Source organism: Meles meles, chromosome 16 (genome assembly GCF_922984935.1).
Source record: "Meles meles chromosome 16, mMelMel3.1 paternal haplotype, whole genome shotgun sequence".
Lineage (NCBI taxonomy): Eukaryota > Metazoa > Chordata > Mammalia > Carnivora > Mustelidae > Meles > Meles meles.
The window spans coordinates 60,437,577-60,454,148 of record NC_060081.1 but is presented as its reverse complement, the minus strand read 5'-3'; the positions used below and the strand labels follow the sequence as shown (position 1 = coordinate 60,454,148).

General features: G+C 54.0%; 1 protein-coding gene across 3 annotated transcripts in view; it reads right to left on the bottom strand.

The window, feature by feature from the left end:
• The window catches only part of DLGAP4 (DLG associated protein 4), a 197,855-nt gene that overhangs the window by 70,879 nt on the left and 110,404 nt on the right, over positions 1 to 16,572 (bottom strand). For all 3 annotated transcript variants that reach the window (XM_045980382.1, XM_045980381.1, XM_045980383.1), the window contains exons 3-7: positions 14,264 to 15,335; positions 11,186 to 11,427; positions 8,592 to 8,706; positions 5,932 to 5,982; positions 2,907 to 3,147 (exon numbers count right to left, since the gene is read on the bottom strand). In XM_045980382.1, the coding sequence (XP_045836338.1) occupies positions 2,907 to 3,147; positions 5,932 to 5,982; positions 8,592 to 8,706; positions 11,186 to 11,427; positions 14,264 to 15,262 (1,648 nt within the window). In that variant the 5' untranslated portion in view covers positions 15,263 to 15,335. The remainder of the gene's footprint in view (positions 1 to 2,906; positions 3,148 to 5,931; positions 5,983 to 8,591; positions 8,707 to 11,185; positions 11,428 to 14,263; positions 15,336 to 16,572) is intronic.

Here is a 16,572-nt window from a genome sequence, read left to right as displayed (position 1 = left end):
AGTGGGTTTGGTTGATTGGGGTCTCTTTTTCTTTTTAAGATTTAATTAATTTATTTGTCAGAGAACAAGCAGGGGGAGTGGCAGGCAGAATGAGAAGCAGGCTCCCCACTGAGCAAGGAACCCAATGGGCGCTTGATCCCAGGACCCTGGAATCATGACCTGAGCTGAAGGCAGATGTTTAACCAACAGAGCCACCCAGGCACCCTGTATCTTTTTCTTTTTAGATTTTAGGTTACTCAATCAAGAGGAGCCACATTCAGACCTGACATAAATCATGAGATCCCGCTGTTATGACTGGATGAGACTTTGGGAGTCTTGAGGATAAGTGTATTTTTAAAAAAAAATATTTATTTGAGAACGAGAGGGAGAGAGAATGTATGTGCACTCATGCACGATGAGCACACACACCAGCGCCGGTAGAGGCAGAGTGGGAGGGACAGAAGCTCAAGCAGACTCTGCACTGAGAGCAGAGCCCCACTCAGGGCTCGATCTTATGACCCTGAGATCACGACCTGAGCTGAACTCAAGAGTCAGAATCTTAACCAGCTGAGACACCCAGGTGGCCCGGATAAATGGCATATTTTCTATGTGAGAGGAGTGTGAGTAAATATGGCCAAGAGAGTGGACTACAGCAGATTCGATTATCAACCCTAATTTGTCACCCCTCCCTGTATCCACACCATTGCCATAGAAATAGTTTCTTACACAAAGGTAAGGGTACCTCTCCATCCCCGTCTTTGAGCTCAGTCATATGACTTCCTTTACCCCATAGTATTTTAGCAGATAGTATATACGTAGGGGCCTTGAAATGTGCTTGTGTCCTTAGGCTTGCTCTCTTGTGCTTCTGCCAAAAAGAACATGCCCTGAATGGGTCACTGATCCCAGGAGGACCTTTGGTTTCAGGAGGATGAGAGAGTTGTGGGACAGAACTGTTCCTGTGACCCGTAAAGCAAGAAATAAGTGTTAATCGTTGTACTACACTAATTTTGTGGTTCTTTGTTATGCAGCGCTATTGTGGCAACAGCTGATCGATACAGGGACCCAAGCAGTTCTGGGATATGGACCCATCCTTAGTCCATTCAAGAGTGATTGGGTTTGGGGAAGATTAGAGAATGAGTGTCTATTTGAAGAAAATTGCTGGTGTGCTGTGTGTTCCCCCAGGCCTACTTCATGCTTAGAGAATGGGCCTGATGATGGGAGAATCCGGTCCTTTCCCTGAGGCTCCTAGGGGAATACAGCAGGATGCCTGGGAGAGCCTGGCAGGGATCCCCTGGATTTGGAGGTCCTTGAACTGGGCCTCGGCATCTGGTAGACCTCTGAAGTAGAGCCTGACAGGGTTACCCATGACTGCAGGTCTAGAAGAAAGGCTGTAGTGAAGCCCAGACTTTCAGAGCTCCCCAGGACAAGGGCCTCATTGTCACACAGGTAGAATGGGAGTCAAGGGAGAAAGTGGGGCTGGAGTTGTCATCAGAGGATTTTGCCCAAGATGCCTGCCTAGCAGGTCCTGGTCCCCTAGAGAAGAGAAGCTGAGTTGGGAGGAGGGGGTCCAGCAGAGCGAGATGCAGAGAGGAAATAAGAAGCAGTGGGCTGGAGGGGGACTGCCCATGCCAGGGAAGGAGGCACCGTGAGGTGCCGAAAGTACCACTTAGCAAAGAGCCAGCATGTGGCATCGGTCATCTAAAAAGTCCCGACACCCAAAAACACCTGTGCTGGCTACCTTCCCCTGCCACCTGGAGGGAACAGAAACGGCCATTAGTGAACAAGGGACAGAGCCAACAATGACCCTCTTGCGGGCTTCATAGCCCAAGACAGGCTCTACCTGAAAAAACATGAGATCTGAAGTTGATAAGGTTGAAGCTTCGCAGTGAGGCCAGACCTGACTCCTAACATCTAAAAATGAGACCATTCCTTATGGTCTAAAAGTGACTGGAAAAGCCCAGGGATCTGCCCAGATCTCACCCAGGACTGGAAAGGCAATGGGGAGATAAGTCATTTCTTGCTCTGTCCCCCGTAAAGACAAATTCATTCTTTCAATAAGCTAACTTCCTGCATACAGAACATGCATAGGATTTAAATTCATTTATTTACATCAAACACAAACTGAACACTTGAAACATGTCTCTTTTCCTACAACAATCCAACCCCAACTGCTTCTGACTGCCAGTAAAGTCAGAGTCATGTCTGAACACCAACGATCATAGCTCCCACCACAGGCAAGGCCCTGCCCGAACACTCCCTTATCTCGTCTTCCCAAGAACTCTCTGGGGCCTGGTTTCTGCCTCGGTGTACAGATGAGGAAACGAGACTCCTAGAGGAAAACCAGCTAGCCAGGATATTGAAACTCTCTCTACTAAACCAGAAATGATCTATGATTTTCCCTGGTCTGGGTTTTCAATGGCTTAGTCTGTGATGCGGGGTTCCCTTTTGCTCTGATCATGCATAGACTGTCACTGGAAGACTTATAACAAGTATCAGAAAGGACAGGTGGTCTCTGTGGATAAGAGAGACACCCGCAAACCCAGTGGGCTGAGAAGGCTCAGTACAGACTCCATCCTCTTCCCTGCGTGTTCTAAACCTCACCATAGGTTTGCCTACCTGAACTAATCCAGGTGGTAAGGTGGGGCTTCAGGGAGCCCCGCCCACCAGCAGGTGGCTGCTCTGAGCCAGGATTGGGATCCCAGAGTGGGAGCCCTCTCTGATCCCCTCCTCCTACTGCCAGAGATGATATCGGCCTCTGTGACCCCCCTGTTTGAGCTCCAATTTGTCCTTTACTGGGAAGTTCAGTCTCAAGGCCTCCTGTTCTTTTGCTCCTTCCCCAGCATTCCCCAGGAATTCCACCAGGAACGGTCCCTGGAGTCCCCTCGTGAGAAACAAAAACAACCCCTCTCCCACATCTCAGTACTCACTCGGAAGCGTGCGACTGTTGCTGAGGCTGCCAGTGCTGGGCGGGGGGGAGAGGGACTGCAAGGAAACACTGTCCTCCTCCTGCGAGCAGCCCGCCTGGATGGCCCGCAGGTAGCTGTGGCTGCGGGAGCGAAAATAGCTGGGCAGCGGCAAGTCCAGTGCCTCGGCGGCTGTAGACTCGGCTTCGCTGCAGGCAGACTCGCAGGCTGCCTCATACTGGTCGCTCAGATCTGCCTCCCGTACCTAGCCGGGCAAAGGCGGGCGTCAGGGGCCAGCAGGGCCCATTCTGGAGGGACAGGGTGCTGGGTGGTTGGCTCAGCAGCGGGGCTGGAGAGTCAGTGGGGCCTTGAGTCAGTCCTCCCTTTCCTCCCATCTCGCTCACAATATAGGGTGGGTGGATGGAACCCTTAAGAAGTGACAGCCCCTGTCACTTCTTCGGACCTCAAATTTGATTAAGGATACTTAGTGGGTCTTGAGTGTCCATACTGATCAACTGATAGATCCTGAGTTACATCTGAATTCAGCCACAAAGAAGGCTACAATCAATTAGTAATGTCTACTTTGAATGTTGGAATGGGAGGTGGCAGTAGGTGCTAGAAATTTACCAGCTGAAGGTCCAATTCCTTTACTTTTACAAGCAAAGAAACCAAGGGCCAGTGAGGGGAAGATACTTGCCAGGTGTACCCAGTGAGGAAGTGGCTGAATCAGTACTCCAAATATGAATTTAAGGAGGATTAATCTAGCCCTGGAGTAGAGAATGAATGTTGGGAAGGGAGTCTGGGACAGGGGCAGAGGTCTGAGATGAAGCTGATGTCATAATCTGGTAAGAGAAGATAAAACTGGAATGAGGGTAGTGGCAGTGAGGATTGATTAGTGATGTCTGCCCAGGGTGTTATAGAGAATGGTGACTGTCTGGTGGTGAGGACTGATTAGTGATGTCGGCCAAGGGCAGTATGGAGAATGGTGACACGTCTGCTATTTGTCATCTCACACCTAGCTCAACGTTATCTAGATGGTTTCTAAGTGTCTCTCTAGAGATGGCCATCCAAGATCCTACATATCTGTAGCTGAGAGCGTGGGCATACAGCGGCCTGCCACACATATATCTCTAAGGGTTCTGGAAGGGTATGTTTGACCCAGGTCTTAGGCCATGATGGCAACTGGAGACCACAGAGCATAAGCTGAGGAGTTGGCGGGCAAAGGATGGACACTGACTGGAGGTCCTGAGGGGAGGCCAGGGCAAGAAGGGCGGGGACAGAAGTTGACTGAGCACCACGTGGAAGAAAGATGGAGCCGTTCCTGGGGCCTGCTCTGCTGGTGTGGCATCCAGCTCTCACCACTCTCTGGGTCAGGGGTCAGGTAGGTTTCCTACCTAAATGAAATGCCTGGCACTGTGTCAGGTAAAAATGACTAGATGGATCATCACCCAGTTGGGAGCATATCTATTTGGAAAGGTCTAAATCTGTGCTGTCCAATATGGTAGCAACTAACCACGTGTGGCTCTTTAGATTTTAAACTAATTAAAATTAAACAAAAAATTCAGTTCTTTAGCCACACTAGCTATATTTCACTTGCTTATGCCACCTTGTGGGAAAGCGTGTAGGACAGAACATCTGTATCTTCACAGAAAGTTCTGTCGGACAACACTGATAAGTTAAAATGTAGGCCATGAGGTATACCCAACATTCATTCGGAGTGGGTTTGAAAGAGACAGGCCTTTATCCTCCTTGGCTGTGACCTGAAGTACACCAAGAAGCCCCTGTGATTCCCAAGGGCAATGAGGTCTTGCTTTGGGATTGCAGGCATGGCACAGCTCTGGTACAGGACTGCCGGAGTTTCAACCTGGGTCCATCACTTCCTTGCAATATGAACATGGGTACGTCACTTAACTGCTCTGTGCCTCAGTTTCCCCATCTATAAAATAAGGGCTAACGGTAGACCAGATTTCCTAGGATTGTTGTTGAGATTAAATGAGATCATTCATATCCCATGCTGAGAACAGTGTCAGAAGACTAAGCACCAGGTGACCTATCCCTATTCTTAGAGGAGGCTCCCTGGGGTGAGGGCAAGGATTTGTAAGTACTGGTTAAGATGCTTCCGAGCCCTGAAAGGTGAGGCCAGCTGGTCAGAGCTGTTGGTATGCATATCACTGAGGACATACTGTGGGCAGGGAACTCGTTGGGATTTTGTATGTTAACACATCACATCCTTACCACAAGCCCGTGGACATTAGGGGAGGAAGAGGGCACCTGGCCCCGCTGTGGGCTCCCCAGAGACCCTCCGGAATAATGTGTTTGAGAAGAACTACAACAAGAACATGGGAGGCATGCGAGCCCGCCACAGCTAAAATCAGGAGAGGAGGGGCCAATCTTCGTCCCACCCCTTGGACAGGTTCCTTGTCTACTCCTGGCCACAATGAGGGGGTGAGCTTGGAGCCCCTTGCAGCCTCTCTTTCTGGTCTCGGGGGCTGGGGCCTGGGAAGGAGGAGAGGGCCTCTTCTCGGGCAAGGTGTGTATGCACAGGAAGGGGCACCTGTAGGGCAAACAGATAGCGTACCACGAGCAGCTTCACCCCCACCAAGTTCTGTAAAATGGAAAAGTCTCTGTGTTCATGCCAATACCCCAACATCCTTATAGGGGATCTGGGATCTGGAACCTGGAGGCCAATACCACCAGCCCCCAGCTGCCAATGTGTCCAAAGAGAACAGTCTCTCTAGCTAGAAGACTCCCAGGGTCCACTTTCCTTTACTCTGGGATTGTTTCTTGCTCTATCCACGAGACCTAGCCCATTCTTTCCCATTTTTGAAAAGGGGAAACTGAGGCACAGAAAAGTGAAGTGAAAGGGTCAGTGAGGGAGAGGTCAGGGCACAGCGTGAGCCTCGACTCCATGCTCACCGGTGGTGCCTTCCCTGGCGCAGGCTCTGCTGGTTCCTGCCAGGGCCAGGGGCTGGGACCACTCAGATGCCAGGCCTCAGACCCAGCCCTGGGCTCTGGAATTGGGGTACGAGAGAAGGGCAAACATACTGACCTGCTGCTCATGGCCAAACAACTGGGGGATCAGGGAGGCCTGTCCAAAAATCTGCAGGAAAGAGAGGGGGAGGGTTATGGGGAGACCAAGGCTGGGGGCTGGGGTAGGGTATTCAGACTCGGCTACAAGAGGCTGGCTGGCTGGCCTAACGTCCTCCCCAGACTGGCTGAGGCCTAGTCTGGCAGGAGGTCTCACTTAGCTTCCTCCACGGATGGGAGGCTTACCCCTTCTGGGGCTGGGTGCTACTGAGGATTTATACTCTGCTCTTTCTACATTTTTCTTTTGTTCTGGCTCCTGGGAGATGCCCTGTCTACTGCCTCTCACCCAGGCAGGCAGGCCCCCCAACTCCCGGATCTACAGATTAGGCCCAGAGCCCAAAGCCTTCTCTTCCCTGGTCAGGGCCCACATAGTCCAGGGCCTGGTGGGAGGGAGGCTCCTTCTGGCAGGAGTCAAGGCCTCAGAGACACAGTCAGAGCTGGGATATCTCTGACTCTAGGGCCACATATGTGGCTCGGATCACTCAAGGTTCTGGAGGTGAGGGTTTGAGGGTCAGAGGACCCTGGCCTAGGAGAGAGCTGGGCTGGGCAGGGGGTAGTGGCAGAGACCTGCTGGGGTCCCCAGCCTGGCTGATTCCATGGGCCCTTACATACAGCCAAAGAATAAAAGTGTTCCAGATGCTGGGGCCAGGCAGAGGTGAAGATGGGGTGTGTGAGAGAAAGACAGAGAGAAACATGGATGTGGTACCGACTAGAGGGAGTCAGAGAAAAATGTGAATGAGGGGAAAGAAAAACAGAGAGACACAGATACAGAGAAGACTGAGAAACAAAAGAACACGGTAGGCTAGGAGACACCGGGAGGGAAGCCATCCATTCAGCAAGCTCCCGTGTGCCCTGTGCCATGTGCCGAGGACCAGGACAGTACAGGGAACCACACGGCAAGCTCCCCACCTGCAGGGAGCGCCCAGGCTTAAGAGTGAGACAGACATCAATGAAATAAACAGCTATAACTCTAGACAGTAATGATGCTGTCAAGTAAATTAAGCAGAGTAAGGGAACAGTGTCCTGGGGGCTCCTTTCGACAAGTGACAGGGCAGGTTCCCCTGAGGTGACATTTGAGCCAAGACCAGTAATACGGAGAAAACCCAGCTAAGCCAAGATCTGAGAGAGGGGTGCTCCTGGGAGAAGAAACAGTAAGGTGTGTGAGGTGTGCGAGGAGCAGAAAGGAGGCCAGTGTGGCTGCAGCAGGACAGGGGACAGAGCCTCTGAGATCCCTCGTGAGAGAGAGGCAGGCCCACACGCAGCTGAGTAAGGAGTCTGGCCTTCACTGTGGGCAGGCGCGAGCTACAGAGGGTTTGGAGCAGGGACACGGGGTGATCACGGGGTGACCTCACATCCCTCACAAGCTCCTTATGGCCACTGAGAACACAGTGCAGGTGGGAGCCCTGGAGCCCAGGAGACTTGGTGGGGCCTGCATGAGGGTGGCAGGGACAGAGTCCCATGGTTGGGGTGCTCTACTCCTCCCCAAGTCGGAAGTCAGTCTCCTTGGTCTGGGAATGACAGTGCTGAGGGGCCTGGGGACTCAAGGGGGGACACTATGGCCAGATGAGGAACAGAGGAGTTGTGAGGGGATGGGATCCCAAAGCTTTCCAGTTCTAAGCAGTGTATTAGCCTGGGCAGTGGGGCTACACACAGTGGGCCCTGGGGCCTGTCCCTGCCCAGAAAGGAGGCCGGGGCTGCACCTGGGCCCTCGCCTGCCCCACTCTTACTCCTAGCAGGCCTCATCTCTCCATCCACACCTTAGGGGGAGCCCTTGAAACTTGGCTGGTCTTCCCTTTGCCAATCCCAAAGTACTGCGCACGTGATGGGGGCTGGAGTCCTGGTGTATGACTGACAGCTCTGGATCTCCGCCCAGCTCTGCCTCCTCCTTGCTGTGTGATCTCAGCCAGCTGAGCCTCAGTTTCCTCATCCGTGAAATGGGGATATAAATAATAAGCACACCCACCCCTGGACATGGCTGTGAGGGTTCAAGGACCTGGGAGTTAAGAGAATGAAAGGTTCAGCACAGCGTGCTTATCGATGTTAGTGGCAGGGGTGCCTAAACCGTGGAAGTCCAACTTTCCACTGAGCCTGCGGGACATGGAGGTCCAGAGTGGAGAAGCAACTTTCCCAAGGTCATACAGCAACATAACAATAAGAACCATAAAGTTAGCTACCCTTTGCTGAGAACACTATGTTCCTATCTCAATTCCTCATAACGCTTTGAAATAGGAATTATCACCCTTCTGTGTAAATCAGGAAACTGAGGCTCAGGGAGGGAGTGTCTTGTCCTGGGTTCATACTCTCAGTGACAAGACTGGGACTCAAGCTCAGGTCTCCAGTTCCCTATCTTCAGGGCTCCTGGGTCTATAGCAGTGGTGTGGCTCCTCCCCCGGGGCTCTCAGCTCAGGCCACGGCGTGCCAGGCCCCAGGACTGCTCTCCAGCCACAGGACAGTCAGTGGGACAGACATATGTACACAGGCAGCTATGGGAACAAAGACCAAACAGAAGCACAGTGAAGACATCTGGGGACCACTCGCCAGGGGCTGGGCCTGGATGTCTGTCCCCCTGGGTGGGAGCTGGCCTCTCCCAAGCCCACTGTCCTGGCTAGCCGCCACCCTCACCTGGCTGATGCAGCTGGAGTCGTTGAGGCTGTCGCTGACGGGGTTGTAGTCCTCCTCCCAGCTGGGACACTTGGAGGGCAGCAGCATGTCCACTGAATCCAGGCGGTCCAGACTCCTGGGGAAGATGGGGAGCAGACAGGGCTCAGCCCACCCATTGTTCAGCCTGAGAAACAGGCTCAGACCAGGAAAGACTGGCCAAGGTCATCGAGTGCAGAGGGAAAAATGGAAGTCACTGCCAGCCTGTGTAGTGTTGGGAGGGGTGAAGATGGGGTGGAGGGATGGGTCAGGTGTACTGAGAGCAAGGGGAGAGCTCCCAGCTCTCGGAGACTTGACTCTGGAGGATGCCGGTCTTTCTCACCTGTCATCTCTACTGTAGCCACGAGGTGGCAGCACAAGCTCACTTTTAACCATTTCAAACCTCGCTGCCCAACCCAGCCCAATTCTACAGGCCCCTCCCCCCAACAGGTCTGGGGCAATTCCAATGGCTGGACAAGGGAGGGAGGTCAAGGCTCACAGCCTTGATCTCAGGCTGGAGCTGACCAAAGTGCATCAGTTTCAGCACAATATCCCGGTAGCTTCCACCAGGCCCCCAAAGACACCACTTCTCACGACTCCTGCTGTTCAATTTTTCTCACATCTCCCTGACCCTGGGTTTCTCCCTCACTAGCCTGGCCTGTGAGCCTGTGAAAGCGGAGGAGGCTTTCCAGGAGAGCTCACCTGCCGGGGGAGCAGGGTGGTCTCCAATGGGGCAGGTTAGCCTGTGGGCGGGGCTCCCAGCAGGCGGCGCAGTGAGTTTTAACCCCACTTCTCTGGGGTTAAAATCCAAGCACCCAACAGCTCTGGCCTTGACATAGGTGGGCTTGGATTGGAATGGAGTTTTTTCAGTGGGTGACCTTGGGCAAGTCATGACCCCCTTGCCTAAGTCTCAGTTTCCTCACCTACAAAGTGGGGGTGACACCATGCCTGCCTGCTTGGGGCCATGATGAAGAGGATTTGGAATCACATTGAAGTGCACTGGGCCAGGCACAGAGCCCAGAGTGCGGCAAGTGCTAACAGATGGCGCCCATTACTATAGCTACTATTATTATTATTTATTCCCTCTCATTCAAGGTCTGGGCCTGGGTCCCGCCCTCCTCTCCCACCTCAGTCCACACTGGTCATTCATGGAAGTGCTTCCAGGACTAGAAGGGGTCTTAGCCACCTTAGCCCCTTCACTTAAAGATGGGGAACTGAGGCTCAGAGAGGGGAAGATCTGGGACAAGCCAGTGATGTCCTGAATTCCCACCTGGAGGCCATTCCCTGCCTTCTGTCCTCCTGTGCATCCCTTAAGCAATTCCCTGTCACAAGGAAACTCCGGCTTCTCCGAGATCCCTGCTCCTCCTTGCCTCTCCCTGCCTCATGGCTCTGTCACCTTACCTGCTCTCTTTTCTCTGCCAAGGTCCTCCCAGACCCCCTCCTCCCAGAAGCCTTGACTCTTGGCCCCCATAGTTTAGGAACTAGGACTAAGCTTGGTTCCCTTAACTCTTTCTTTTTGTTTCGGACTTGCTTTTGTTTCTTTTCCTCAGAGAACTCTGAACCCCTCCTACTAAGTTTTACCTGTTTTGTACTTGATGTTGGGCTTTCTGTAACGTTTTTTACTACTCTCATTCTTTTCTGTTCTGATCCCCATGGTGACTTATGCATGTGAAAGCCTCACCTTTCTCTAACATTTTAATTGTTGCTCTCTGTGTGCATGCATCTCATTTGTTCATACTTTCATTAACTCTTCCAAGTCTTAAAGCAACGGGAAAGGGCTTGACGGTGGAATTCCAGGCAGGGTGAGAGAGCAGGTGAAGGCCGTTCATCTGCCTTTGACTTCTGAATACGCCCTCCTCCCCAGTCTCGGAGCTCACCACAGGGATAAATTACAGGCGCAAGGGCAGAGGGGGCTCTGGCCGTGCCTAGGCAGTAAGTACCTTGGTACTTACTTGTACAGGTGGTGGGATCACTAGGGGCAAGTTTCTCCTAACCGGAAGAAGAGGGTTCCCTGGCCCAGTTCCCCTGTGGGAATGGAACTCACCTGGTGATGTGCCTCCTGGAGACAGGGCCAGTCACTCTAGAGAGACTCTCCTTATCGTTTGCCAAAGGATGAGACTCACTGCTGGTCAGGGTTTAACTGTGGGGGGCTTATGGGATGGTTCACCAAATGGCGGGGCTCTCCAGAGTCAACTCGTCAAACGAAGGGCCAACCTAAGGACAAGGATCTCAGGGAGAAGGCTAAGCTAAAGCCGGGTTTACCTAGGGAGCCTAGATCATTGGGAGCCCGAGTTCGCCTGGATCTGAGGCTGTGAGGCAGGATTCACCTATGGGGCGGGGCTTTCTTAGGGTTCCCAGAGGTGGGACATACCTGGGAGGAGCTCACCTAGGGACTAGCCCGGCCAGTGAGCGGAGCCTGTGAGAGCGGAGGAGGCTTTCCCGGAGAGCTCACGTGCGGAGAGCGGGGAGGCCTCCCAGAACCTGACTCGGACTCTCGAGCAGCAATCCCGGGGGGCGGAGCTCCGGGTGGGCCGGGCTAGCCTGTGGGCGGGGCTCTAGCAGCTGGGCTGCGCGCTCACCTGCGGGGGTTGCTCTGTTCTCCCAGCGACTGCTGCGTGGCCCTCAGGTAGCTCTGGCGCCGTGCTGCCGTCTTGGGTGAGGGCTTGGGACTGCCGCCGGACTCGTCGCTGTCCTCGTCGCCCATGGCCTTGATGTAGCTGCCGCTGCGCATGCGCCTGCACGGGATGGGGCCCTCGGCCGCGGCGTCCGCCTCGCGCGGGGACAGCAGCGCAGTGCTCCACTCGCCGCCGCCGCCGGGCACCTGAGGATGGGCGAACAGACCTCAGCGAGGGTAGGGTGGGATCGGGGGCAGCGCACATCGCAGAACGGTGCTCGGAACCCCGAAGATTCCCCCGCTCTCCGCCTAGCACAGTTTCAGCCTTCCGTGATGGGTACTGCTGCTGAAGCCACCCAGCAGCAGGGCAGAGCCCGGGGCTGGGAGGGATCCTTGAGTTCCAGAGCCGGCTCGGCCACAGCTTCACTGAGTGGCCTCAAGCAAATCCTCGCCCCTCTCAGACCTCAGATTTCTGCACGGATCCCAGGCTGGGTGTGCCCCAGCAAAACCGCTCAGGCTGTAAGATCACAGTAGCTGCCCACTGCAGTTCCTTTTCTGAGCACCCACTGTGTTCCCATCATGTCACCCTGCTATCTTAGAGGACGGCTTATGATCCCACTACACAGATGAGAACATCAAACCAGACTGAGGCCCTCAGACCTGGCACCAAGATCCTGTCCTAGGATGGGGGTAGGGATAGGGAGGACTGGTCAGAGGACCCCAGCACAGCAGTAAAGGGGCAGGGTCCTTGGAGTCAATGGACATCCTATATCCCTTACTAGTGGGTAAGCCCAGGCACAGGGGTGCAGAGGCCGGTGGGGGGGCTGGCAGCCAGGTGGTGACCTGGAAAAAGGGCTGTTTTCCCATCTGACAGGTATACACAGTGGACATTCACCCCATGGTGAAAGATTCCACACATCTTAGCACTTACCAAGTCCCTCAGCCCAGAGTGAGCACACCTCGCCAGGTGCACACATCTCAGAGAGCAAACGTACATTTCCCGCCCCCATCTCACCAAGGACACGCCCACAGCAGCCACTCATTACCACATGGACAAGTACACAACGTGAACACAGAACATACTCACACCACCCCCCACCGAACACAGCAGCCATCACCGCACTGCGGACACACTGCAGCCTGTCCCCATCTCACCGCGTCTTTGCCTTGACACATACAGAGTGCACACCCCCGCTAGGTTCAACACCCTTCATCACAGAGGCCCGGGTGACACACATTTCTCAGTGGACACAGCATCACCATATTCTTCAGCACATGCAGAATGCACACAGATGCCACATCCTTCTAGATGCCCATATTGCTAGTGACCAGTTCTCGGCTGAGGGATGGTCCCAGTCTGGGACTCCCACCCCAGGACCCCCTTACCCCCCCCCCCCCCCCCCCCGCCAAGTAACTGCCCAGCTGGTCACTGGGGCCCACACATTCTACCTCCTAAGCCATTTGCTAGTCCATCTTCCCTGGCTCCACCTGTCCTTTGGGAAGGTGCCCTTTGATATTCCTGCTTAAAACCTGTTGCTACCCCAGCACCCACCCCCCACCTCCAAGCAGGCAGCACAAACCCCAAGGCCCACAGAGACTCCCTTTCATGTGTTTCTGAAGCATTTTTCACATGATCAGACCAAACCACAGCATTCTGAGAGGGAGCCAGGTCACACATCACCCTCTCTGATGTTTCTAAACTAAGGAATTGGATTGAGAGCCACAAAAGCCTTAAATATATAAAATACTGCCTAGATTTCCATTTTCCTTCTGTTGAAAAAAAAAAATAGCTTTTCCCCCATAGTCTCACCATCTTTGGAATTTTTATATAGAATGACAAGAGCTCGGGGCTTTGTCAGACTTTGATGTTCATCTGGTTCAAAATGCATCTAATGTGTTCCCAAAGGCTGGCCAGGCCTGTGCTGGTACACCCCCCGGGATGAAGGGCTCACTACCTACAGAAGCAGCCCCTTCCATCTTGGTGGGTACTGAAATCTGCTTCCTGTAACTTCCACCCACAGCTTGGGTTCTGCCCCAGGAGCCGCACTCAGCTCTTAGCCCCTGGCTCTACTCTGGAGGGCCCCAGGGGAACGCATAGCAACAGAGATGTCCCTGAGCCTTCTGCTACTTTCCGGGAGTGTGGCTTTGCAAAGTGCATATTAAGTTCCTCAATAAACATTAACACTTGGGAGGAGAAAGTTAGTCCCCCAAGCTGGGTTAGGGCCTCCTACAGCCCTCCATGCTGACCTCCAACACACTCCACTCACACCGACGTAACTACCTGTTCATGCATCTTTCTCTCCCAGCATCCTGATAATCAGGGCTCTGTCTTATTTATTTCTAGCTCTGTTCACTTAAAATGTCCATCTGTTCCTCTAGCCCTCTCTCTTCTCACATTTCCTGAGCACTTTCTCTCTGCCAACCCTGTCCTGGGCCTTCGGGACACACAGCTGCTTCTAATGTGGTCCCTGTCTTAAAAGAGCCCCTGGTCTGGTGAGGCTAGCAGGCAGGAGGCTGGCATGTAGAATACCATGCAATTGGGGGCGCCTGGGTGGCTCAGTGGGTTAAAGCCTCTACCTTCGGCTCAGGTCATGATCCCAGGGTCCTGGGATCGAGCCCCACATCGGGCTCTCTGCTCCACGGGGAGCCTGCTTCCTCCTCTCTCTCTGCCTGCCTAGTTGTGATTTCTCTCTGTCAGATAAATAAAATTTAAAAAAAAAAAAAAAAAGAATACCATGCAATTGGTCCTCTGAGGAGGGTGGAGGGCAGGGCTTCCAGATTTGTCCTCTAGAGGGCAGGTACACATTTTAGTTCCTACTCTGGGCTGGGCTCGGAAGAAACCTAACCAGTGTCTGCTGAAAGCATGACAGTGGAAGATATCCCCTTGTTAGCAGGTACCACCAGACACCCATTTCACAGCCGTTTACTCACAGGAGCCCAGAATGAAGCAACTTTCCAAGTAAATCTGTGGTCCAGCTAAGTCTCAGAACAGGGGCCCTCCCCAACATTCCTTACCCTACCCCTAACCATGGGAGAGACCCACCTGCAGGTAATGGTATGCTAGACCCTGGTGGCAGGATTTAGACTTTAGCAGGCTCTTATCCAAGGTGGCTGAGGTCTTCTGGCAGACTTCGTGGGCGTGGCTGAGGGTCAGAGTGGACCAGGAGCCCCGCTTGACATAGTTGGTGTCAGTGCCCACCCCAAGGCTGGGGCAGGCAGCTGGGGGTGCGGGAGGGGGTGGCGGGGCAGTCAGCTCAGCGGTGTTGTTTTTGGCTGCCTTGAGCATGTGCCCGCTGATGGTGTTGTAGGCGTGCATGAAGTAACGTGGCTGGCTGCGTTCTGCCTGTCGGCCGAGTGTCATCAGCCCGGAGGCCGGGCCACTGCTGCGGAAGGCGCCACCCTCGCCGTCCAAGTTGTCATCAGAGCTCCACCAGCCCGAGATGTTGGAGCGGCTACGCCTTTTGGGTTCCCCAGCCTTGGCCCGTTCCTTGCTCTTGGCCCTCCGGCCCTTGCCGTCCTCCAGGCCACCCTTCTTGCTGCCATTGCCACCGACCTTCCCTGCTGTGCCCTCCAGTGAGGGCGCCTTGGTGAAGAAGAGCCGCTGGACCGAGTGGACCAGGTGGCGGATGCGGCCAGGACTCTCACCACGGGCCTTGGCCTCACCACGAGGGAACTGGAGCGTGCTAAAGCCATCGCGGTGGATGGGCAGTTGCTTCTCAAACTGGTCCAGGAGGTTGGCAGGCAGCCGGTTGATCTTGGTGGCCTGGGCATGGCTGGGGAAGGGGCTCTCCTCTGGCACCTCGAAGTGGGAGTTATAGTGGATGCGGGGAAAGGTGCTGCTTGGAGGTGGCAGTTGGTTGTTGAGGGGGAAGAGACCATCCCCAGGCAGAGTGTTCTGGCCAGGGAAGCGAGCCTCGCGGGCAAAGGCCTCCGTGGGCGACAGCAGGTAGGGGTTGCGATCAGGCCCTGCGAACAGGGGCTCGTGCGGTGGGTCCAGGCTGTCGGAGAGGTGGCGAGGGCGGCTGTCACCGAGGCCTTTCATGATCCCGGCCCTCAGGGCAGGGGCCGTTGCCCTAGCGGGGTGCCCGGGTTGCGTTTCCCGGGCGACAGCTATCCTGGGGAGAGAAAACAGAGAGGAAATCAGCTGAATTTGGAGGGGACAGGGTCCCAGGAATGTCACCCAGATCCCTACAGATCTCAGGATTGGGAGGGTTTCTGAGGACTCTTGGCCTACCTTTAACACTGTCGGGTGGCGGACAAGAAGACAAACAGAGACCCACATACCGCGTGTGTCAATCCAAGTCACAGCTCAGGCTGGCAAACTGTTAAAAAAATCCTACCTTGATGAACGTGTCTTCATAATAACCTGGAAAGCCAAGTCTGAACTCAGATCAAATTCCACGATCAAATGTAGTGGGTGGGGGGAGTGGCTCACCCTGTTTTCCTCCCGTCTCTGACTTATCCCTTGCTACAAGGAGCCACGTACCCACATGCACCACAAACTCACTCTATGTGCTTTCAGGCCTAGGGATGGCCCCAGGGGCAGTGCAGGCCACCCATGGGAAGATCCCGCACTGGCCCTAGAAGCAGGCCTGGGGCCATTTGGTTGGGGAATTCCACGGTCCCCGGTATCCAGAGCGTGGCTCTGGGTAAGCTGGAACACTCTTGTCTATGAGTGGTTCAGCACGGTTGAAAGAGGGCCAGAGAAGCCTTCTAAAAAGAGTAGGGCCTATCTCACCTGAGTCTGATGGCAGTACTCTCCAACTCTCACTTTAGCAGAGGAATCCTACCTACATCAAATGCACACCCTCTATAAACATCTGCTTTCTCCCTCATCAGATGTCTACTGATGTGACTTCTGGGCTAGGCGCCCAGGGCTGCAAACAGCAGACAAGCCAATAAGCTCATTAGCTCATCATTTCCGACTGGAACGTGTCAATGACAGTCAGCCTGAACAGTTCTCAGTGAGTTCTATAACGGGAGCTTGTTCTCAGGACTGGGTGGACAGGACAAGGCCCTGGGTGAGGGTGGCATTTAGGTGGAGTAGTGACTCAGTTTCCCCATCTGTAAAATCAGACGGTTGGACTGTTTAGATCTTCCATCCAAGCCCATTGCTGGAAAAAACAGTCTCAGTACTTGGGCAAGTACCTTTCCTTTTTGTGCCTCAGTCTTCCCATCTGTACCACGAAGCAGAGAGGAGGTTGGCGAGATTTCTAAGGCCTGTACGTACCACCAGCTCCACTCAGAGGAGTCCCACGGCTTGCTATGGACTGTGTGCCTGGTGTGCTGAGGATCTGAAAGCCATCGGTGTGGCTGGAACACAGCAAGTGGGGACAAGGGCAGTGGGGATAG